Source organism: Pristis pectinata, chromosome 28, assembly GCF_009764475.1.
Source record: "Pristis pectinata isolate sPriPec2 chromosome 28, sPriPec2.1.pri, whole genome shotgun sequence".
NCBI lineage: Eukaryota > Metazoa > Chordata > Chondrichthyes > Rhinopristiformes > Pristidae > Pristis > Pristis pectinata.
The window spans coordinates 6,232,162-6,256,666 of record NC_067432.1 but is presented as its reverse complement, the minus strand read 5'-3'; the positions used below and the strand labels follow the sequence as shown (position 1 = coordinate 6,256,666).

Sequence of the window (24,505 nt, the reverse complement as noted above, 5' to 3'; positions counted from 1 at the left end):
AGTAAAATTTCTGTGCTTTGGACATTTATGGATTCTGTATTATATGTAAAACAACTCTTGTATATGTAAATATTTGGAAAGAATTTGCCTTTGTAATTCAAAGTGTTTAAAATGTGTAATTATGCGAGACGATGGACAATGTCCTTCAAAGAAAATGAGGTTTTTCCAGTTCCTAAGGTTGCTTTTTTCTTTTATTAAAACGTGAAAATGTACAGGTAGTTCTGCATTAACGCAATAGTCATAGTCCTAGGAAAAGTCACGTTGTAGAAAGACACGTTATAGCAGAACAGGCTGTGGTCCCCTTCGAAGCACAGATTTAAAACAGGTTTTCCCAATCACAATATAACCAATACAGCCCACATAATGCAAATAGTATCCCCTAATCCATCAGTCGGGTTATAAGCAATTCATGCTGCGGAAACACGTTATAGCAGAAGCACCTCCAGCTGTTTGCAACAGGAGTACCGATTGAGTACCTGGAGCAAGCCTCGCCCTTGGGGCTTGGGATGGTAGAAATACATTAAGCAAGATTGGCAGCAAAGGTCTTCTGTAGTTAAGTAGCCCAACAATATTCATGGTCTCAGGTCACGGGGGGGGGGGGGCGGGGGAGAGAAGTTGTTGGTACTTGGACAAGAAGATTCTGCATCTTCTATTATTGAGCATTTAGCATAGTTAGAATATCACAGGAGTGTTTTCAAGCAAAATCTGACATCAAACTCCACAAGGAGATATTTGGAGATAGGACCAAACGCTTGGTCAAAGAGGTAGGTTATAAGATTTGCATTGGACTTTTCATTAGTATAATCTTCTCAATTAATTGCGACAGCTGGGTAGTGTTCAAAGCACTATCACCATCATACAGCACCGAGATAGGCCCTTCAGCCCATTGAGTCTATGCCAACCATCAAACACCCATTTTATTCTGCTCACCTTCCCATCAAATCTTACCCCAGATTCTACTACTCAACTATGCACTAGGGGTAATTTACAGATGTCCAATTAACCCCTCTACCCACACATCGTTGGGATGTGGGAGAAAACCCACGTGGTCACAGTGAGAATGTGCAGACTCCATGCACTCAGGTCAGGAGTGAACCTGGGTCACTGAAGCAGAGATAGCAGCCTTACTAACTGCTGCACTGTGCTGCCCATGTCACTGTCTGACCAAAGGCCCATAACGTAACTAAATCAATGCATATTAGACTAGTAGTACTCCATCTTGCTCTTTCTCTCCATCCTATTTTAACAAAATGCACATTTTTCCTTTCTAAAATAACTCATTTTGTCAAAAAAAAATGTACAGTTTTCACACTCTCTGAGTCCACTAGCATTTTATTTTTGGATTATCTAGAAATTTGTCAAGATTTCAATTGGCAGAGTTAAATTTATTTGCAGAAGTTGTACCCCATTCCCTTCCTCACACAGACATAATTCTTCAAAGGCATACTCACTTCAGCCAGTTTTTGAGCCACTCCGATGTCTTAGAACATTCCATGCAAACATTCAATTCACAGCTCCTGAGAAAAGAAGATTTGAGAGATAATCTAACAGATGTTCAGGATGAACATCTCAAAAGCAGGCAGGGACTAGGATTGATTGAAAATGTTAAACGTGATTGATGGTTTTAGGTACGCTTGGATTGGAAATCGAGGTGGGTAGATGCCACCAAGCTGGAGGTGATCACCAGAAATTTGGATTACTGGCAGAATGGCCTTACAGGACTGAATGACCACTTCCTGCTTCTCAATTACAAACCACATTTCGTGCCACAAAGTCATGCCGGACAAGACTACACAATCACTATCTTGACTTTTATTGAAAGCAAATCCTGATGTTTGTTTTCAGTGTACATTATAGTTTTATTTAAACAAAACAGTCACATTTTACAAGATACAAGAATGAATTCTTCTGTTACATAATTCCCCCGCTTTTTCCAAAAAACAGTAGTGTGGGAATTCAGGACATAAAAGGCGTGTCTAAAAATCCAGTAATAAATCTAATTTTGCAACTAATTTAAATTTTTAGGGACAATTAAATCCCCATCTTGGGAATTGTGGGTGAACAAGTTCACAAGGTTGTACATCCTGAGGAATAATAGTGCAAAGTGCCATGGCATTTCAACTTAATACATACAGATAGATTATGCACCTACTGGCATATTGATGGTCACTAACTCTCGTCATTAAAAAATTTAGGATCATTTCTTGCATGGACCATGCTAGTGAAAGGGCCCATGTTCTTAACTTACAAACTGTCACATAAAGCTGCAATTCAGTCAGGTAATCAGTGTTTATATTTTTTAAAATGCTGCCCTACAAAAACTCAACTCTTGTAAATCAGAAATTCAAATGTCAAGAGTTAAAAAGCAGAAAGACTAACAGGGACCTTTGTCAGAAAAGTGACATAGAACTTTTTTTTCATCCTCCTACCAGTATTGTTCCCATTGTTAAGGCATTTAGTGGTAATGCTGAATTTTGCTCTGAATAATTTAACACACTGCTTTGAAGGGAACTACAAATCCAGGCTCCCTCTATGTGTTGGTTACGAACTGCCAAAGGAATGACATTTAAGGAGGGCGTTTTGTAGAGACATAATGAATCAATGTCAGGCTCACACTGGTGGCCCTAATTGAATCTAACAGTATCTCATGCAAGTAAGCATTCTTTAGATTGCCACTTTAATTGAGTTTTTTTTAAAATTGCAAAAATCATTTACACTAATTGAAATGTAAATGAGCAATATTAATCATTTGCCTTTGTAGCCACACCCACCCCATCCCCACTCTGTACTCGAGTTGGCAGTTAACTTAATTTTGGGTTCCCAAGCTTGTACATATTGCTGAAGTCTTGGATGATAGTATCAATAACAACAGTGAGTGAATGTGCACACCCACCAGCTTGATGCCCTAGGATACCTTTGAGCTATCCATACTGAGGAAGCATGGTAGAGTCGGGAGGTTAGTGTATCTAGTCACTAGATATCTGACTGGTAGAAGTATAGGTCAGATTCCATGAGGGAGTGTTGCCGAAGGTGTCTGTGGAAGAGTGTATATGCACCACGTGTGCATACACTAGACAGTCTCCGTACAGTGAAACAGCCAGTCAGCTAACAGGCACAAAAATGACCAGTTCAGTAGGGGCTGCAGATATTAACTAACCCCAGCAAGAACACCTTAAGTAAAAAAAATTCTCCTTTAGATTGTGTAATTGGAGAGAGCGCTCTGAACAATGCAACTCCTGCCAAATGCAGGCCCATCATTTGTGGTAATAACAATTTTAATTGCTGCAAGCAGCTCTAAGGGTATTAGGTAAAAGCATTGATATAAAAGCATGGACCTTTCTGCCTACTGCATTTGGCAGAAAACCTATTAACAAGCTTGATGACCGTGCTGTACTGGCATTTCCATTAACCAGACTGCAGCAGAAAAAAAGCAATGATCATTTTAGATATTTGATGCCTAACTTTTTATTATTTTAAAAGGCTGCTTTTACAAATATATCAGGAAATTCAAAACTGTCTAACCTAGATACTTATATAAAACATAATTTTAATTCTCCTTCTCTTACACGATTGGGATCAAAGCTGTCTTTAAACCAAAAGTTTAACAATGTCCAAGGAGCTCTTTATGTGGGAGGGAGGGAGAAGGGATTGAGAAATGGAATTAATTGGACAACAATTTCAAAGATCACAATGCACTGATTGGCCTCCTGCTGTGCAAAAAGATCCTATTCCAGTGTGCCAGTAATTCTAACAGATCGACTTTCTGTGCAATTTTCTGTTGGCAATGATAACAAGCCCAACAACAGTAGGGTTTTTGGCAGGTTTGGCGAGCACAGAAGCTCAGCAGTTGAGTTACGTGACAAGCATCCAGAGAAACAAATACAAATTCCACCATCAGCAGCTGAAGAATGCAAATTCAAGTCATTAAATAAATCCAGTATTTAAAAAAAAATCTGGTAGCAGTAACAGTGACTATGAAACTACTAGACTGTCAAAAAAGGCATCTGGTTGGCTAATAGTCTTCAGGGATGGAAATCTGTCACTCTTACCCTGTCTGGACTCAGGAGCACAATTGACTCTTAACTGTCTCCTCAGTACAGGGTCCAACCAGGGAACAAACAATAAATGCTGGCCTTATCAGCAATATCAAAATCCATATCCCATGAATGAATGAATGAATGAAAAAAGGACAAATATTTCCTGGAAAAACTTAAAAACCACAAAAATGAGTGTGCTTAATAGTCCAAATTTGAGAAAATATTTGACACCTTCAAATCTTTTCCAAAAACCAACAACTTTGATCTGATCTACCAAAGTGATCCCAGTGTCAAGGGAACACAATTCCTTCTCCCACCCACCAATAGTTCAGTTCTATTGCTGTTTGATAACTTTTCTCAATGTTTTCATCATTTCTGAAGTCCCAAGAACGGCCCAGAGTGTGAGGAGCCCCACACCTGTGGGCCGCATCTTTCCCATTATGAAGTCATCATTGCGTTACTATTTGTTGGTGCCTGCAGTGCAGAAACTGGCTGCCACAAAAGAGTGACTACACTTCAAATGTACTTCGTTGGCCGAAAAGCACTTTATGACATCCAAAAAGGATGCATTGTTGTAGCACCTTTTGCAAGTCTCTTTTTGTTCTAAGTTAACAGGAACATTCAAGTAATAAAAAGTAAAGCATCCCATATTTAACTGCTATTCAATTCTCTCCAGGTAGTTTTGTTTTCACTGTCAAAATTGTATCCACAGTCCAGGCATAAAGCTCCTTTTGAACATATTACTTTCAAAAAAGTACCAAGATTACTTTGATTGATATGTTCTCACAAGCAATTGAGAGAAGTGAAGCAACACGAGGCCACTTTTTTTTACTGCACTTCTGAGCAACCTTAACTTTTTCTCCTCAAAATGAAAACCAGCAACCAGGATTTACCCTGGTGACCAGAGCCGGCAAGATGACAAAATCTGTGGGTGTGGGAGAGAATTGATAAAAGCAACAACTGAGGCAAAATGTGATTTTATTCCATTGGTGTTTGTGGTGAGGGGATTTTCTTTGGTTCCCTCGCCCCCACCCACCCTACACAAAAGATTTAAAGTCACCAAACATGCCAAGAGATCTACACACGGGACTCCAGAACATGTGCAGTGTGGAATCAATTTAAGCCTCAAGCCAACACTCATCAGACTCATTACACTGAAAGCTGAAGTGTTCCAACTGTTGGTACGCCTGTGTGAAAGATTTTCACAACCTCCCTCGCCCCTACGTTCCTTCGTGAGTTGTGGGCCTTTCACATCTGTGAAACAATAGGAATTTAGAGTCAATAGTGAGATATTCTAGACATTCTAAATATGACATTCTGCTAACCTGGAGATTAGGTGCCTAAAATATGGTTACTACTCCACCTTCCTTCTGAGAATGGCACAGTTCCAACAACCTTCCATCAATTTGCCCAAGTGATCATACTTCATGTGCTTTGCCGTGTAAATCTGCAAGCTATTCAAAACAGGGAACAGCCCACCGCTCATCTGACCTCAAGGTAAAAGCATTAAATCCTACAAGCTCATAGATGAGGGGATCACTAATTTTTTTTTTAAACACAGAGCTGAAATTAAAAATAAGACCTTTTACAGCATTTGTCCGAGTGACCTACTAGCTTTACCAGCTGGGGCAATGAGTAACGCATTTAAAAATTCTAAGATAAATGTTTACAAATTGCTTCAATCAATAGTTAACTTTTCTTTCTTTAAAAGCCAATTATGCAGCGGCAGTGCTAGTTAAAGTAGTAGATAAAGTTTTCGAAAGATCAGAGAATTGAGGGCTATGGGGAACAGATACAAGGTGCCTGGGGAAGATCAGCCATGATCATACTGAATGGCAGGACAGGTCTGAGAGGCTGAGTGGTCTACTCCTGCTCCTATTTTCTTGTGTTCTTATACTTCAATGTGATCAAGTTCAATGATTTACTACATTCAAGACAATGTGGGCTTAAATCATTTCCTCAACTGTTAAAGTACTCATGCATTATTTGATTTCATTGGCTCAAAATTTTTAAAAAATGAGAAAAGTTAGACTGAAGCATCAACATTGGTCTACAAGAAGAACACAAAATCTTGGGTTAAACATCATCAGTACTGTTAGTACAGTGTTTGCAACAGTGCAGTCCTCCATTTCAGAGCTTTATTCACCTTGGGGTCAATTTTGTGCATGTATTACAAAGACACTTGAAGTCTAAACTCTAAGCTGCAAAGTGATAATGGATGCCTGTCAAAGTCAAAGGGCACCAGAAACCACACCAGCGTCCTGAATCAGGTTTTATGGTGGGGGTGGGGAAGAAAGGTAACCTCTATTAGAAATGATACCGCTGCAAAATGGACTCTCCATAGTTGACAGCTAGTCACTAAATACATTTTAAAAGGAAGGAATAAGCAAAAATATGTTAAAGAACAACCCCATTGTTTTTGTGGATTTTTAAAAAAATGTTCCTGCTGTATTGCCCGATTTCATTTCCACACAGGAATATTGTTGGAGCAATTGTACATTAAGTTTTACACTCAGCTTCATTTCAATTTCCTAAATTGTCATTACATCACATGAAAGCTAATAAAGGGTGAAACCAACTGTAGAGTGATCAGAGGAATAAAACAGCATTTCAGAGTGCCACAAGAACATGGAGCATGTTATTTAACAGACACATGCTATCAGAAAAAAATCTCAAGGTCTTCAACAAAAGTGAACTGTTACAATCACATCAGAAAATAAAATGTTAAAAGAAGGAAAAACTTCAGTTGTTTTCATTTCCCAGCAAGTCTTAAACACACTCCGCAAATCGGAACTTTGCTTAATATTAGAAATTGAGATGAAACCAGTAATCTAAGAATTTTCATTTAAATTAGTCTTTAAGATCCATGGGATGAAATAATAGTAAAATCTCTCACAGCTGAATGCAGGTCAGTATTAGATCTTTGCTCCTTTAACCGATCCTTTGCCACACCCTCTCCCATTCTATACCCTGCCAAAGTGCCGTGCAGAATCCCTTCGCCCAAGGCTCATCCACCTTCGCGTGCAAGCTTAGCCTGAGTGGCACAGTGCATTTGGCTATGTAGGGCATCACAGGCCAGCACACGTGACCGTAAACCTGTGCATTTCCAAGCAACAGGGGCCCTGATTGGCCTCAGATCAACATTAACCCACATTGAACAGGCAAACTCACAGATTAACTGGGTGGCAGCTGCACCAAACATTAGCTGTTTCACCAGCTTTCCTCAACCCACACCCCAATATTAACATGTGATGGATAGCGGAGATGAGAAGTTATTTGAAAGGTTACATTTTTGCACAGCTCCTCATTTTGTTAAGACAGCTAGGATTACCATAACACCGATCCTTTAACTCAAAAATTCGTAAAATAAGATTCAAAATTGGTAGGGTGGCAAGAAAGTGGAGACTTCCCCTGGATCACAGCTGCTCTCACCACAATAAAGGGCTAGATTTGCTGATAGTTTTAAAGTTCTTGGTTCTATTAAACAGTAAAGTATGCATCTTGCACAGAAACAAAATGATGTGACTGAGGAGTGTTTTACCTAACAGAAAGAGGCCAATGTACAGCCAGATCAAGCACATGCAGTAACTGCAGTGCAGCAAACTTGCTCAGTAAAAGCAACATCTAAGCCACCTTCTGGAATGGGTAGTAATTCATATTCTCCAAAAACACTGTACAACTTGTACGCTTTGCTGTTCTTAACATTCCCAACAGTTGTAACACAGAAGCAGTAAAATCTTCAATCTTAATTGCCACCGCGCATGGACAAGTGGATGAAAAAAAACAAATCAGATGCTCCTGCTTTCCTATTCATTGGGGAAGCCAACTGTGCCAGAAGGCAGACCAACAATAGTCCAGACTGGTATTTCCTTTAACCCCAGGCAATACGAGGGGGGTAAAAAAAAAGACCTTAGTAATTCAAGATTGATTCCCAAGTAAATTCAAGGCTGAGATAGATGTTTGGACTATATGGGAATTAAAGGCATCAGCTGGAGAAGTGGAATAGAGACCAATGATCAGATCAACCATAATCTTACTAAGTGGCAGAGATGGCCAACATGTGTGACCTGCTCCTATTTCTTATAATGGTATCCTAATGTTGTTGGAAGACACAAGGTTTGATCTCAACCTTAAACAAAGATCAATTTTTATAACTTACGCAAGTTTAGTTTGTAGGCACTTTGCATCGCACTAGCCTATTTGATGAAAGCGCCGTAAGGAAGCACCAGAAACAATCAGAATGGCTGTGGGGTGGGTTCGGACAGGATAAGACAAAGCAGCTACGTAATGAGCAGACCAATTCCATAAACCAATGCGTTATGGACATACCTAGTACCAGTCCAGTAAAGAATCAACTGAATATCTTAAGAGTCAATGCAATTCTACAAATTCTTCTAATGATTGAGGAATCTGACTTTTGTAACTGATGTTGTGAAGTCTCACTGCTCGGGCAGCCAGGCACTTCAGGCTCATCTTCATCTGAGTCTTGAGGAGGATTTCAGACACACCGGTTGTACTCTTGTCCAATGGGGTCTTCTTCTGCTTGTTGGTCATGTCAGCATGGGCTCCAGCCTCCACCAGGCTGATGATGATGGCGTGCAGGGTGAGGAAGTCGCTGATGGGTCGGTTGTACTGCACAATGATGTGCAGGGGCCCGTTGCCGTCCTTGTCCACTGCGTTCATGTCAGCGCCACAGTCCAGCAGCAGTTTGGTGACCTGCGCGCTGGGGAAGCTGCACACATCGCTGGTGTGGAAATCATCCACCGGTGTGCCAGAGTTCACCGCCAGGTGCAGCAGGCTGGAGCCGTGCCGGGTCCGCGGATCCAGGTGAACCAGTCTGTAGATTTGCTTGTTGATGCGCGCCCGCTCCTCCTCATTGCACTGGGTTTTGGTGGAAATGCAGACCAGATACAAGAAGGTAAAGATGTTCGACTCACAATTGTCCATAGCCGTTTGGACATCCATCTCCGATGGGTTTTTGATTCGCGACAGACCCCTTTCTATCTCCAGCACACTGCACTTCAATACATTCTCGATGTCTCTGGGCTTCACGGGCTCGTTCAAGTGTATCATCTGAGAGAAGACTTGGGCAAAGCGAAGCAGGTCTTTATGGGTGTTGCGATTGCCTTTCTGCCTCAAGTGCAGGGCATGGAGCCACAACTTGATGCACTGTTCAAACTCCATGCTATCTGCATACACAGCCCCCCTGTAGATGATGGGGTGCGAAACGTCAATGTTGTCAGAGCCCAGAATCCGCTCACGGACTATCAGCCCTTCCATATGAAGGGCATCCCTGTCCTGCCGGATGGCTTCCAGCTCCTGCGGGGTCCTGCTCTCTGTGCGTCCACTGTAGGCCTCGATGGAAGGGAGGGTGACCTTCTCCATCGGATGGTCAGCGTCGCGGTACCGCTCCAGCATGGCCAGGTACAGGTAGTGGTAGGTCTTCTCGATGTCATAGTTCTCCCGGTCATTGGCAAAGGAGGCACCCAGCAACTCCAGTGCCTCGATACGGCTCTCGCGGTCACAGTCGACGTGGGACAGCAGGAGCTCCACCACGTCAGCCTTGCAGCTCTCGGCTGCCACCTTCAGTGGGGTCATGCCGTGGCCATTCACCACCATGGTAGCCCGCCACTTCACCAGCTCCCTCACGATCTCCAGGTGGCCAGCCTCAGCCGCGAAATGTAGTGCAGTGGCCCCACATTGCGCCTTGGCATTGGGATCGGCGTGCTGCTCCAACAGATACCTGAGAAAACAGACAACAAGTCTTTAGGACCAAGCACTTTGCAAGGAACACAAGTGTGGCTACACAAGGCACCAACAAACACACTAGTTGAAAAGAATACTGAAAACATTTACAAGGTCAGGCAGCAGAAAGACAGAATTAATAGTTCAGGTCAATGACTTTGGACTAGGAAAGTTTCATTATAGCTTCAACAAGTTTTAGATTGCAAAGTGTGGAAAGGAGAAAAGGGAAAGAACGCAATAGAAGGCAAGTCAGATTAACAAGAAGAGTTAATAATACAGGGAAAGGGGCAGTGGTAATGGTGATGAGGTGTCCAGGGGATTTACAAATGGCACCAAAGGAGTATTGTTTCAGATCTGTGGAACTCAAATCCATAGGGCTAAAACATACCTAATAAAACACAGTGAGAGATGTCACTCTACAGTTTTCAGTGGAAAGCAAGGGTCAGAGTCATACAACACAAACAGGCCTTCCAGCCCAACTTGGCCTTCTGTGCCATAGAATTTCAAACGTTCCTCTAAATACAACTAAAATCTTGAGAGTGATTGCCTCTACTATGTCCTTAGGCATAGTAATGAGATTTCAACCACTTCTTGGGTAGAAAACAAAACTCTTCCTCAAATCCCCTCTATATCCACCATTCCTTACTTTAAACATAGACACCTCTGCTAAGGGGAAGTTTCTCATTATCTACCCTATCTATCCCCCTCAATTTTGTATACCTCAATCAGATCACCCCTCAGGCTGCTCCACTTCAAGGAAAACAAACCCAGTCCATCCCATCTCTCCTCATGCTGAAACGCTTCATCCCAGGCGACATCTTGGTGAATCTCCTCTGCAGCCCCACAAATGCAAGCGCATCCTTCCTTTAGTGTGAGAACCAGAACTGCACTGAGACCTAACTTTCTTACTCTTGGCTAATGAAGACAAGCATCTCATATGCCTTCTTCACCACCTTATCTACCTGAACTGGTACCCTTCAGGGATCCTTGCACATGTATATGAAGGTCCCCGTTTCTCAGTACTCCCCAGGATCCTAGCATTTATTGCAAATATAAGCCATTATTAATCACCCCAAAATACATTACCTCACATTTTTCATTATTCTCATCTTACCAATTGCTGGCAAAACCTATCCTTCTCCCTACACACACAGACCAGTAATCTTTGTATTATCTGCAAATTTACTAAATCACACCTCATACAGTATGTTCACATCCAGGTCATTAAATGTATATTACTATCAGCAGGGGTCCTAGCAAGGATCTGGGTTGTCTACCCTGGACGTAATTAACTAATCCCAGCTACATCATTACGAATGGGGAAAAAAAAGAGAAATTAACAAAATTATTAAAAGATTCTCTTGTCCGATTCACTGCCTGATACCCCCACCTGAAATGCAAATGTCATTTCTAATGCCCTCTTTGGTTAAAGTATGATAACGGTCAATCTGGCCCCAAAACATGAACAGTGATAATCGGTACTAGGCAATAACGGGCTGTCACGTACACAATTCAACATTTTTAAGAAGGGAGGAAAATGGGAAAAACCTGTGTGGTTTATTTTCAAGGGAACTATTCATTTATATTGCAATGGCACCAAATATTTAACTGTTTGTCCCTATTCCTCACGTCACAGTGTTTTCTTATGATAGCTACTGTTCCTGAGATTAATTCCACTGGTTAATTTAACCAAGTGATCCAATAATGTACAAATTAATGTCATCCAATAGTAAATACTGACAAGCTCACAGGTGTGGCACTAATTTCAGTACAAATTGCTTTATATGCACTCTTACAATTTCCACAAGCGCATGGTAACTCAAAATTCCACTATTCAGTGTCACTAACAATTAATAAACATTTGCACTCAAGTCTTACCCATTTTAATATCCATACATTGTCCAAATTACACAATGATAACCCAAACAGTACTGAGGTTACACATTAATGAGAGTGTCTATTACTCTTTCATTCACTAATTAGAATTGCAATTAGAGCCCAAATTAGTTACATGTGGTTAATGTTTTGGACTACACAGATGGCATTTTAACAGTCAGTTGAACTGATTACATATTGTTTGACTCCGAATCCATACTGTTCTAATTGATTCACAAAAGTCAAATACATCCTCAAAGACGCATTGGAACTGCTGTAATATGCAAGCAACCCACTACCCTGGTGACTGCCAGGTACTCAGTCTGAGAGTGGGCCTTTGTACCAGACCTTCTACATTTCCCTGCCCCTCCAACTCTGATGATTTATACCTGCTCTGGAGAACTTTGTTTTGTTTTACACTAGTCCCATAACCTTACACCTTCATTTATCATTTGGTCTCTACTGTACTACATCACACTTATCTCCGCTCCCCTTTTCTTAGTTCCACATTTGCCTAAACATCTTCCACTGTTCTAATGAACAGTTGCCAGTCTGATTTTTTAATCCTACCTCACTCTCTCTCTCTGCATATGCTGCCTGATCTGCTGACCCTTTCCACCATTTGCTAATTTTATTCCAGATTTCCTGCATCTGCAGTATATCACTTTTGCATTAAAGATTTTGTGGTCTTCTATTCCAACAGTTAATTCAAGTAACTTCATTTCCAGTCTCACTGACTGGCTCTATGGAGACATTCAACCGATCAGCCCAACGTGGATGCAAACAGATTCCACAACTTCCCTAAAAGGTTCACATCTATCCAGTCACCTGCTGAACAACAAACCAGGAAGGCAGTCAGTTCTATAGACAAATTAACTAAGGGTGGTATCCTCAGAATACACACAACCAAGGTTCCCCAGGTTTTCAAACAATTTGCTGGAGGAGCTCAGCGAGTTGAGTAGCATCAGGACTGATGCCGGGTTTCGACCCAAAATGTCGACAATTGCTCCCCCCCCCAACCCACCCGCAAGAGATGCTGCTCAACCCACTGTTCCTTCAGCACATTGTTTGTTGCTCCAAATTCCAGCATCTGCAGTCTCTTGTGTCCCTTCCCCAGATTTTCCATGTCCAATTACCATCCTACAAAATGCTCTGGGAAATGTAGGAAGGGTAGGATCAGAGTTAATTGCAATACCTTCTCCTCCAAGGCCATTTAATCTAATGAGATTCAGTACCACGGTTCACAAACAAGTAATGGTTAATGGTACAGGTAGGGGACCATACTTCAGAAGTCAATGCCTTCCCAAGCACAGAAAACAGGTAAGAGGGTGGAAAACACTTAACACAACAAAGGTTCAATTCAACTCTGTACTGACAGTGGTAGAAGGAAATGTCAAATTATTCAGGTACGGTCAGGGTGGTGGAGACTAGCTCAACAGTAACACCCAAAAGTGAATTGGATACATAATTGAAAAAAAAGAGGTGTCTGAGAATACAAAAGTAGTGAAATGGGACTAATCAGGTGACTCTTTCAAAGAGCCAACAGGTGTAATGAGCTGAATGTACTCCCCTTATTCTGCATGAACCTATGATGTAGACTTTCATACAGTAAGTATGCAGGTCCCTTCTTCCTAACTCAAGAATAAAGTTACAAACTGCTGAAAGCACCAAGTATGCAATTAAAACTGGATGATTAATATGTGCCCATCAGTCTTCCAACTCAAGTAACAGAAACTAGCTGAGACTGCAGGAGCAATTTCAGAACTCGAGTTATTGACCTGTATAATACAGGTTAGAATCACCACTGTGTCGTAAGTGATAAACAATTCAACCTGTGCTCCAGTCGATCACAAGACAACCCAGGCTCTGAGTACATACAACATCAGCGATTCACTATCCTAGCCACTCACTCACATTCAATGCTCCATTTCTTTTAAGTCACCCAAAATTCTGCCCCGTGTCCTAACTTCAAGTTCCATTCCCCCAACACGTCTCTAACCTCCACTGGGACACCATGTCCATGACTCTGATTTATCTGCCCTCCTCCAATTCGGAAAGACTTCCAACTTCCTTAGCTCCACCACTGGTGGCATTCAGTTGCCATGGCCTCGAGCTCTGGGTTATCTTCACTGCATAAACCCTTCCTGCCTCAGTACACTACCTAAAACTTGCATTTTTGACACATTATCCTCTGCCTATTGTATTATGTAGCTCAGTCTTAAATTCTGGCCCACTGTGCTCCCGAAGTGCCTTACTGGGTTGTACCACATCAAAATTGCACTATATAAATGCAAGGTATTGCAATTGTTATTATACTAAAGCAGTTGAATTTCTAATGACTAGTAACCACATAAAGATACTAGTGGTTCAAACAACTTTACTCTTTGGCAACTGTCTCTGGTTTATACTCAAAGATTAATCCCGCCACAGTGAACATTTTGGGCGGTGGGTGGGGGGGGGAAGGAAAAGAGAACACAGGTGATCATGGCATTGGCTAATGGATAATTTTTGGCTAGAACATTATTCAAGGCACATGGAAGTTCTAATGCCATGTGATCTTTTAAACACCACTAAGGAAGCTGGCAAGGGCTTGGCTTAATATCTTCCAAAAAAAAAACAGCATCTCCAACAATTCAGCATCCTGAAAGTATTTACACACCAGCCTAAATTACGTATTACAGCCCCGGAGAGGGGCGTGAACCTACAGAGCCCTGACTTGCAGGCAAGAGGGCTGTATCTCTGCCATGTAAAAATGACACACATAGAATGAAGTTCCTGGCTTGCAGTAGCTATGTTGGAAGCTAAACTGATATGGGGTAAACAATGGGAGAAATTCAATTCTCATTTGGCCAGAAAATTGAGTGGACTAATTATCTTTTCAAGAATTGAGACCCTGTTATATTAGATGGACGTTACAAAATACATTGCAAGTGCCATGAAACACAATGTCGTTCTTAATAAGAGCTGAAGATCTGCTAGATGAACTGAGATAGAATTCCAAGAATAGAATACAAGGCTAAAGCAGACAAAGTGTGTCATTTGTTTTATACAGTACTTTACATACTTAATTTACAGCAAGACTATTTGATTCACATGTGTATTAATAGAATGTTGGTGTCTATAGTAGGTAAGCCAGGACAGTGCTTGTGTATTTGAACTCCCTGCAATAATATAATTTAAAGTCTATGGCAGGGAATTTAACTGCAGTTAATAATTTATAAATAAAACAGTATCGGTAATGGTGAACTACTACCAGACTGTCAGACACATACAGCACAGAAACAGGCCCTTCGACCAGCCAAATCCATGCTGACCATCAAGCAGCCATTTTTATTAATCCTACACCAATCTTATTTTGTTCTCCCCTCATTCCTATACCTCCCCCCAACCCACCCTGTCCCCACTCCTCCCCACCTCTAGATTCCACCACTCAAACTACAAGGGGCAATTTACAGTAGTCAAATAACCTACCAACCCGCACATCTTTGGCACGAGGGAAGAAACCAGAACACCTGGAGAAACCTGCATGGTCACAGGAGTAACATGCAAGGTATCCACGTAAAAACGCCAGAGGTCAAGATTGAACTTGGGCCGCTGGAGGTGCGAGGCAGCGCCTTTACCGGCTGTGCCACTGTGAAATAAACACATATCAGATTAATGCTTTTTTGAGGAGGAAATCTACTGGCATTACCCAGCCTGGCCCATGTGTGACTCCAGACCCAATACAATGCACTCCCACCTGTCCTGTGAAATGGCTTAACAAACCACTCAGTTCAAGGACAATCAGGGCAACACAGTCCAAATTAATAAATGGGAAATAGCTTCCCAATCAAATTTGGAGTTAGGCAAGACTATTCTTTCTCCTACATCTGTTTGTGTGTTGTATTATGCTTTTTGCCAAATACATCAGGAAGGATGCAGGCTAAGAGAGATGACAATCCCAGGCAGCTTCCCAGTATGTGGACATCTTCACCATCTTGTGCTCAGATCCACTGTTAGTCCACAAATTAATGAGCATCTGTAACCAGTTTGAACTGGCCTCAATTGCCAAAGTAAACTGCTGCAAAAGAAAGGCCATGTTGGCAACGAGTCTGACCATTCCTTTGCTCTCTTCATCATTTACGTAGGAATATGTGGTTGGTGTTTCTTTATGACAGACAAGGCCACCAGTTGGCCTATCAAGGCTATGTAGGCTCATGCTGCAATCCAATTTCCCCCATTAATTGTAGCCTTCCCCCATCAACCCCTCCCCTAGATTCTACCACCCATCTACATTGGAGCAAGTGACCAGTTAACCTACTAGCCCGCACATCTTTGGGACGTGGAACGAAAACCAAAGCACTGCAAGGAAATGCGCAAGTTCATAGAGAGAACGTGCAAACTCCACATCAAGAGCACCAGAAGCCAGAACTGAACACAAGCCGCTGGAGGTGGGAGGCAGCAGCTCTAATAGCTGCACCACCAAGGCAAACACCAAGAATTGGGCAGAGCACATTGCCTTGGTGAGATCGAATTGGGATTGTGGCAGTGGTGCTCCTTCTCAACTGCGGGGGAAAGAAACGGTCATAAGGTATGGAATGCTGTGTTGCTATACATAGCACCAGTACAGCCACATACCCCTATACCCCAGGGCTGTCTTTTATTTCACCTGGAGACCCAAAAGGGATCATCTCCACAGACAAACAATGTATAAAGGAGGAAAGGATATAACAATCGTGGACCTTATCTCAATGGCTAATTTTATGTGTGGCCACATCAAGCTGTGCATAAACACAGAGTATGCAAATACCAGGTACCATGATGTGCTGATGTCATATCTCCTGTGTTATGAAGGACAGATCTGCCATGATACATTTCATTCAATTGGATCATGCCACACCACCCATTCCTCATATAAATATTATCTCAAAAACACCTTTGACCACAGGTCAATCAGGTAGTGGTCTACCTGGAATTTCCTTGAGGCCCTGCAGTAAAGGAGATGGTGGACCCAGTGCCCGAACAGATTGTTAGAATCATTTGGCAGAATGCCTCATCATCAGAACTTTCAAACAAGCAAAAGACTCTTGCTTGATTGATAGCGAGAACAGCCCTTCCTGTCAGATCTTTCCTGCATAGCCAGAGCTTCAATGTTACCTTGAAGCAGCTGTGGTGGGAGTTAAACCATCACCCAGCTCTTTCTGAAATGTCTGTTCGCCAAAGTCTGGAAAGGGCTGCAGAGATCATTGTTAAGATTCAACCCATGCTGAACTCTGGGTTCTACAGGCTGTTCCCAGGGATGCACGCTGTGGTAAATATTAACTGCAGCTGGAACATAGAACAGTACAGCAGAGTACAGGCCCTTCAGCCCACGATGTTGTGCGGACCTATATAAACACCTACTCCATGATCAATCTAACCCTTCTCTCCTACACAGCCCATGACCCTCCAATTTTCTTACATCCATGTGCCGATCTAAGAGTCTTTTAAATTTCCCTATTGTATCAGCTTCTACCACCACCCCTGACAGTGCATTCTGGGCACCCACTACTCTGTGCAGAAAAACCTACCTCTGACATCTCCCCTAAACTTTCCTCCTCTGACAAACAGATGTCTTCTGGTATTAGCCACTGCCACCCTGGGGAAAAGGTGCTAGCTGTCCTCTGTCTATGCCTCTCATAATCTTATACACCTCTATCAAGTCAACGCTCATCCTGCGTCACTCCAAAGAGAAGAGCCCTAGCTCACTCAACCTTTCCTCACAAGACACGTTCTCTAATCCAGGCAGCATCCTGGTAAATCTCCTCTGCACCCTCTCGAGAGGGAAGATTAGCAACTCAATGAAAAATGCAGTGGTCTGCCTGAAACTTGCTTGTCTTTCAGTCCAAGGAACCGTCCACCATGTGCCAAGGGGCACATTGAAACTTTTGCAAATGCCACAAAGACTCCATGGGGAAAGGGTCACCATTTAGGGCTCTCCCACCACTGCACATGAGCAACTGTAATGAGTGTAAAATCCTCTCATCGCTCACAGAATATATGGGAAAGAAAAATTGAATCCATGCTAACATAACGTAAACCTTGTGAACTACAAAAACAATTTGTCTTGTACTGCAAATGGCAATACAGGAATGTCCTGTGATATATATTTGCAACTTTTATGAATAAAGTACACATCTGTAAAACAAAAATAAGGATGGTCAATAAATGCCAGCAACACCCAGATTCTGTGAATATTATATATATAGTACACACATAATTTATAGAATAGAAAAAAAAATCTCAGTCAGTGTTGACTTAACCTTTCATCCAAAAAACAGCACCTCCAGAAATTCAGCACTCCCTTGGTATTGTGCTGAAGCATCATCTTAAATTATGTACTACAGGATAGGGATTATAACGTGCAATCTTCTGACTCGAAGGCAACAAGGAGTTGCACTGAACTCTCTGGCAGTTTAAGTTTTTAAACAGCAGCAGGAGGATTTCATATATAAATCTAGTGAAATATTAATCACGCAACATTCAGTTAATGAGCAACAACTTCACCCCACTTAAATGCAAAACTTCTCAACCTAACTGCTCCCCAGAGTATGGTCCCACTCTTGGTAATTCAGAATTATTTCTTTGCATGCAAAATTGTTGAATTATGCTGTCATCCAAAATAAGCAATAATTAAAACACCTTCCCCACAATTGCCAAGAAAAAAAGAACCAGCAATTCCTTCAGGTAAATGCCTTTTGTATTAAAAGCAGACCATCTCAATAGACTAGAGACTCAAGAAGCCAAGACAGGGGAAGTGGTTCCCCCTGGAGCAAAGATGGAGGAGATTTAAGGGGTGTTCAAAATGCTAGGAAGAGCAATTTCCACAGATAGGGTAGTTAGTAGCCATAGATTTAAGGTTCTTGGCAAAAGAACTGGATGGGAAGTGGGGGAACTTTTTTTTTATTCAGTTACAAGTTTTGTCATCAGAAATGCACCGTCTGAAAGGATGGTCAATGCAGATTCAGTAAAAGGCATCTAAAATGGAATTGCATAAACACTCTGCTCACAGAGTCCCACTAATTAGATAGATCTTTCAAGAGATAGGCATAGTGTCAAAACACCTCCTTCTATATTGCATGATTCTGTGCCACATCCATAAAAATCTTCACTCCCAATTACATGCCAAAACTAGCTACTGAGCTGTTTAACAAAAAATGAGACTGATACCTAAATTACAAGTAAAAGATTCTCATCAGTCAAGGGCAAGCAATATAACTAGTCAGTTCCAAGTAAATGTTATTTGCATGCTATTAAAGATCTATGTGGTTTTCATTTTCAGATATTAATACTAGAAGTAGATTTCAGACTAGAAGGGCCCAAATGGCCTGTTTTCTGCTCTGTAGTGTTCTATGGTTCTAATAGAAACAAGATCTGCAGAGGAGCTTTCAGGCAAAAAAACAGACACCAACTATCTAATTGTCTTCCAAAGCTGGCTAGATTCAGATGAGAAGCACCTAGTAACTCAGTGTTCAATCTCACAGAGTACCAAGCCCAACACTTGTATTTTTGACATCATTACTTGTCCAAAGTTAGAGCAAAAGCTTAAGGGATTTTGCTTTTCCCACATACCATCTATTGAACTGTTCCAGCCATCTCAACAAATTCAGTCCTACATACCCTCAGCCTGTGCCTGAGCTAATCAAATGCCCAGGTTTGTGCTAGCATCACTCCCAGGGCTGTCTCCAATTACACCCTCCCACTAAGCAGCCCCTACCACTTACTCCAGATTCTCCTTCTTAACCATGCCCTATTTTTTCTCATCCCAGACCAGTTTCCAGCTCCTGAACCAACCCTGCCCCCTTCTACCATCCTGGTCCTGTCTGGTCTTAGCATTTCTGGCTAGATCCTCACCTCTCCTGCAGCCAAAACCCAAACCACAAATACATTCCTATCATCCCCAAGACTTATCATAGAGTCATACAGCACAGAAACAGGCCCTTTGGCCCAATTCATCCAAGCCAACCAAGCTGCCTAACTGAGCTAATCCCATTTGCCAGCATTTGGCCCATATCTTCTAAACTTTTCCTGTCCATGTACCTGTCTAAATGTCTTTTAAATGTTATAATTGTACTGACCTCTACTGCTGTTTCTGGCAGCTCGTTCCATATACCTACCACCTCGTACGTGAAAAACCTGCCCCTCAGGTCCCCCTTAAATCTTTCCACTCTCGCCTTAAATCTATGCCCTCTAGTTTTAGGCTCCCCTGTCCTGGGTGAAAGATTGTGACAATCCACCTTATCTATGCCCCTCATGATTTTCTATATCTCTATAAAATCATCAACCCAATTGCAAGCTTAATTCTACCTCCATTATTAATTTCATTATTGTCACTTTTGCATTTCTTTTTGCACCACTTCAGATTGCACTACAACCACATTTATTGTAACCGTGTACACTGTTTACTCTGTGAGCTTCACGCCAGCAAGGGATTTCAATGCACCCTGGCGTACATGACAATAATCTATCTGAATCCGAGTCTAAGCACCACTGGCCGGCTCATTACCTCCCCTGTATCCAAAATCCAAACTACTCAAGGCCCAACATAGACTCAAAGAATTATACAGCATGGAAAGGTGCCCTTCAGCCCAACTCATGCATGCCGACCAAGTTGCCTACCTGGGCTAGTCCCATTTGCCTGTGTTTGGCAAAGCCCTCTAATCCTTTCCTATCCATGTAGTTGTCCAAATGTCTTTTAAATTAAGTAATTATACCCATCTCTACTACTTCCTCATTCCACATACCCACCACGATTTGTATAAAAAAAAATTGCCGCTCAGGTGCTCTCTCATCCTCTCCCCTTCTGGTTTTAGACTCCCCTACCCTGGGAACAGGACTGTAACTATCCACCTTACCAATGCCCCTCATGATTTTATATACCTCAACAACGTCATCAACCCAACTGCAAGCTTAATTCTACCTCCAAAATTAATTCCGTTATTGTCACTTTAGCGTTTCTTTTTGAAACACTTCAGGCTGCACTACAATCTCTGCACCATTCTGTTGTTTTGTTTCTGTTGTACTATTGTTACCATACATATTGTTTACCCTGTGAGCTTCAGGCGAGCAAGAATTTCATTGCGGACACAAGAGGCTGCAGACGCTGGAACCTGTAGCAACAAATAAGATGCTGGAGAAACTCAGCAGGTCGGGCAGCATCTGTGGAGTGAAATGTACAGTCGACGTTTCAGGTCAGGACTGAGAGTAGAGAGGGGAGATGGCCAGTATATAGAGGAGAGGGGAGGTGGTGAACCAGGAGTACAAGGTGATTGGTGAACTGAGGAAGGGTGTAAGATGTCAGGCAGGTTACACCAGGGAGGGAAGGGAAGGGGAGACAGTTAAATGATAGATGAAGCAACACACAAAAGACTGGAGGAACTCAGCGGGTCAGATGAAGGGTCTCGACCCGAAACGCATACTATCCATTTCCCTTCATTAACGCTGCCTGACCCACTGAGTACCTCCAGCTTTGTGTGTTTTGCTCAGAAAGGGAGAGGGGTGAAGACTCTACCCTTATCTCAAAGTGAGTGAGTGGGTGAGGGTCTTACCTACCAGTGGAAACAACTTTACTGCCTCTATCTTATCTATCCCTTTCCTAATTTTATGTTTTTACAAGATCTCCTCTCATTCTTCTGAATTCCAGTGAGTATAGTCCCAGGTGACTCAATCTCTCCTCTTCCACCCTTTGACCGAGGCTGGAGCCACCCCGCCTCCCCTCAACCCAGGGTGACCCCAACCCCCTTAACCCAGGCTTGAAACCTCCCCGCTTCACTAGGGATTAGAGCCGCCCACTCCCCCACCACGGGGATCCCCGCCCCCTTCCCCACCGAATTCCCTCCCCTTGGGATCCCCACCACCCCACCCCCGAGGGTCCCGGCACACTACCAAAAGGGTCCTCCCGTCCCAGGCATCCCCCTTCCACCCCCCCAAAAGGTCTCCCTCCCCGAGGGATCCCCATCCCCCCCCGAGGGTCCACCCCCAGGGATTCCCCTCCTCCCCAAGGGGATCCCTGCCCCCCTCCGCCTTGGCATCTCTCCCCTACCCCCGGGGGGGGGGGGGGGGGGGGGAGGGAAGGAATCTCACCCCTACCCCCGGGGGGGGGGGGAAGGGAAAGAATCTCACCCCTACCCCTGGGGGGGGGGGGGGGGGAAGGGAAGGAATCTCACCCCTACCCCTGGGGGGGGGAAGGAAGGAATCACCCCCTACCCCTAGGGGGGGGGGGGGGAGGAAGGAATCACACCCCTACCCCTGGGGGGGGGAGGAAGGAATCTCACCCCTACCCCTGGGGGGGGGGGGGGGAGGAAGGAATCTCACCCCTACCCCTGGGGGGGGGGAGGAAGGAATCTCACCCCTACCCCTGGGGGGGGGGGGGGGGAGGAAGGAATCTCACCCCTACCCCTGGGGGGGGGAAGGAATCTCACCCCGGGGGGGGGGGTGGAATCTCTTCCCCAACCCCCAACGAGGAGGAAATCTCTCCCCTACCCCCGGGGAGGGGGAATATCTCTACCCTATCCCCTGGGGGGGGGGGAATCTCTCCCCTATCACCCGGGGGGGGGGGGGGGGAATCTCTCCCCTATCACCCAAGGAGGAATATCTCTACCCTATCCCCTGGGGGGGGGGGGGAATCTCTCCCCTATCCCCCTTCCACTATTGGGGGGCATCTCAACCCGTTCCCTCCCACCCTTGGGTGGCCCCCCCCCCGCACCCACCTGACCACCTGACTGTGCCCCTTGTAGGCGGCGATCATCAGGCAGGTGTTGTCGTACTTGTTGGCGATGCGGATGTCGGCGCGGTTCTCCACCAGGAAGCGCACGATGTCGAGGCGGCCGTCGAAGCAGGCGGCGCGGAGCGGCGTGGAGTTGGTGGCCGTGGTGTGGTTGACGTTGGCGCCGGCGGCCACCAGCAGCCGCACCACGTCCAGGTGCCCGGCGCCCGCCGCGCACCACAGCGCCGTGGCGCCGTCGATCACGTAGCCGTCGAAGCGGACGGTGCCCGTCTGCTCGGTCTCCACCCGGTAATGGTCGAGCAGCAGCCGCACCACCTTGGCGTGGCCGTTGCGGGCGGCGGCGATCAGCGGCGTGGCCCGCTGGCCGCCCCCGACCCCGCCGCCCGGCCCCGGGCTCACCTGCGCCAGCAGCCGGCGGCTCTCGGCCTCCGAGCGGTTGAGCAGCAGCGCGGCCAGCGTCAGCACCCGGCCCTCGCTCGCCGCCTTGTACACGTAGGCGGCCAGCGACTCCATCAGCCACCCGACGCCCGCCCCGGCCCGCCGCCTCCGCCGCCCGCCATCCCGCCCGGGCCGCCCTCTCAGGGCAAAGTGTCGTCGTCGTCTCCCCCCCCCCCCCCCCCCCCCCCCCCCCTCCCGCCTTCCGCACCAACGCGTGCAACGCTCAAACCGCTCCGGGCGGCACATGCCTATCGTTCCGCTTCCCACACCCTTCACCAACCTCTTCCCTGCCCACAGGCATCACCACATCAATGTCCAGCACAACAACGTGGGCCGAAGGGCCTGTGGTCTGTTCTGTTATCATGCCCCCCCCCCAACGCTTGCCACATGTCTTCCATTCCCACTTCTCATGGCCTCCTGTATCAAACATGCCTTGATAATCTTGCATTATCAAATGTGCCTTGTTTCCATTTGGTAAATTGGTTTATTATTGTCACATGTACAGTGAAAAACTGCCATCCATACAGATCATCTCATCACAACAGTGCATTGAGGTAGTACAAGGGAAAGCAATAACAGAATGCAGGCACGGTAGTGTAGCGGTTAGCGTAACGCTATTACAGCGCCAGCAACCCGGGTTCAATTCCGGCCGCTGTCTGTAAGGAGTTTGTACGTTCTCCCCGTGCCTGCGTGGGTTTCCTCCGGGTGCTCTGGTTTCCTCCCACGTTCCAAAGACGTACAGGTTAGGAAGCTGTGGGCATGCTATGTTGGCGCCCGAAGTGTGGCGACACTTGCGGGCTGCCCCCAGCACATTCTCAGTAACGCAAAAAGACGCATTTCACTGTGTGTTTCGATGTACATGTGACTAATAAAGAAATAAAGAATGAAGTGTTGCAGTTACAGAGAAAGTGCAGTGCAGACAGACAAATAAAGGTGCAAGGTCATAACAAGGTAGATTGTGAGGTCAAAAGTCCCTCTTATTGTACTAGAGGACTGTTCAATAGTCTTATAACAGCGGGATAGAAGCTGTCCTTGAGCCTAGTCATACCTGCTTTCAGGCTTTTATATCTTCTGCCCAATGGGAGGGGGAAGAAGAGAAAATGTCCGGGTGGGTGGGGTCTTTGATTATGCTGGCTGCTTTACTAAGGCAGTGAGAAGTGTAGACAGAGGCCCATGGAGGGGAGGCTTGTTTCCGTGATGTGCTGAGCTGTGTCCACAACTCTCTGCAGTTTCTTGAGGTCTCGGTCAGAGCAGTTGCCATACCAAGGTGTGATGCATCCAGATAGGATGCTTTCTATGGTGCATTGATAAAAATTGATGAGGGTCAAAGGGAACCTGTCAAATTTCCTTAGCCTAAATACTAAACCAAATTTGTTTAGTTTTTACAATCTTGTCCATAAAAGTGTTCAAGAAAATGAAAATAACACACCATCTTGTTAACACTGCTGTCATTTTTCTCTCCTGTTTGTTTGAGCAAGGTCCATGATACTTATGTGTCATGCAAGCAGATAATTCATGAAGGTTGACAACCCCATACCCCTACAAGTTGTAATTTATGCATCAAAAAGGTGCAACTGGCAGGGATTATTAACAGTCTTCAAATAGCAGCTTAATTACAGAATCATACGGGTTAAAAGAAAGCGTTCTTGTTCATGCTGACCCTTTG

General features: G+C 44.3%; 1 protein-coding gene across 4 annotated transcripts; it reads right to left on the bottom strand.

The window, feature by feature from the left end:
• Nucleotides 1-1,465: 1,465 nt before the first annotated feature.
• Nucleotides 1,466-22,992, bottom strand: fem1b (fem-1 homolog b). 4 transcript variants are annotated; one of them, XM_052040511.1, is made up of 3 exons: nucleotides 22,442-22,992; nucleotides 8,453-9,780; nucleotides 1,466-5,291 (listed from the first exon to the last, which is right to left on the bottom strand). In XM_052040511.1, the coding sequence occupies exons 1-3, from the start codon at nucleotides 22,912-22,914 to the stop codon at nucleotides 4,927-4,929; spliced, it is 2,166 nt and encodes a 721-aa protein (XP_051896471.1). In that variant the 5' UTR covers nucleotides 22,915-22,992; the 3' UTR covers nucleotides 1,466-4,926. The 4 variants fall into 4 exon arrangements, 3 of the variants coding, with proteins under 3 accessions (XP_051896471.1, XP_051896470.1, XP_051896472.1); XM_052040510.1 differs by having other exon boundaries at nucleotides 1,467-5,291; nucleotides 22,385-22,992; XM_052040512.1 differs by having other exon boundaries at nucleotides 5,145-5,291; nucleotides 8,367-9,780; nucleotides 22,385-22,992.
• Nucleotides 22,993-24,505: the final 1,513 nt, after the last annotated feature.

Coding starts and splice junctions, on each gene's coding strand:
- fem1b (XM_052040510.1), bottom strand. CDS start 22,914: ATGGAGTCGCTGGCCGCCTACGTGTACAAGGCGGCGAGCGAGGGCCGG. Junction 9,781..22,384: donor GGGCACAGTCAGGTGGTCAG/GTGGGTGCGGGG, acceptor CTGTTTTCTCAG/GTATCTGTTGGAGCAGCACG. Junction 5,292..8,452: donor TCACAACATCAGTTACAAAA/GTCAGATTCCTC, acceptor ATTGTTTCACAG/ATGTGAAAGGCCCACAACTC.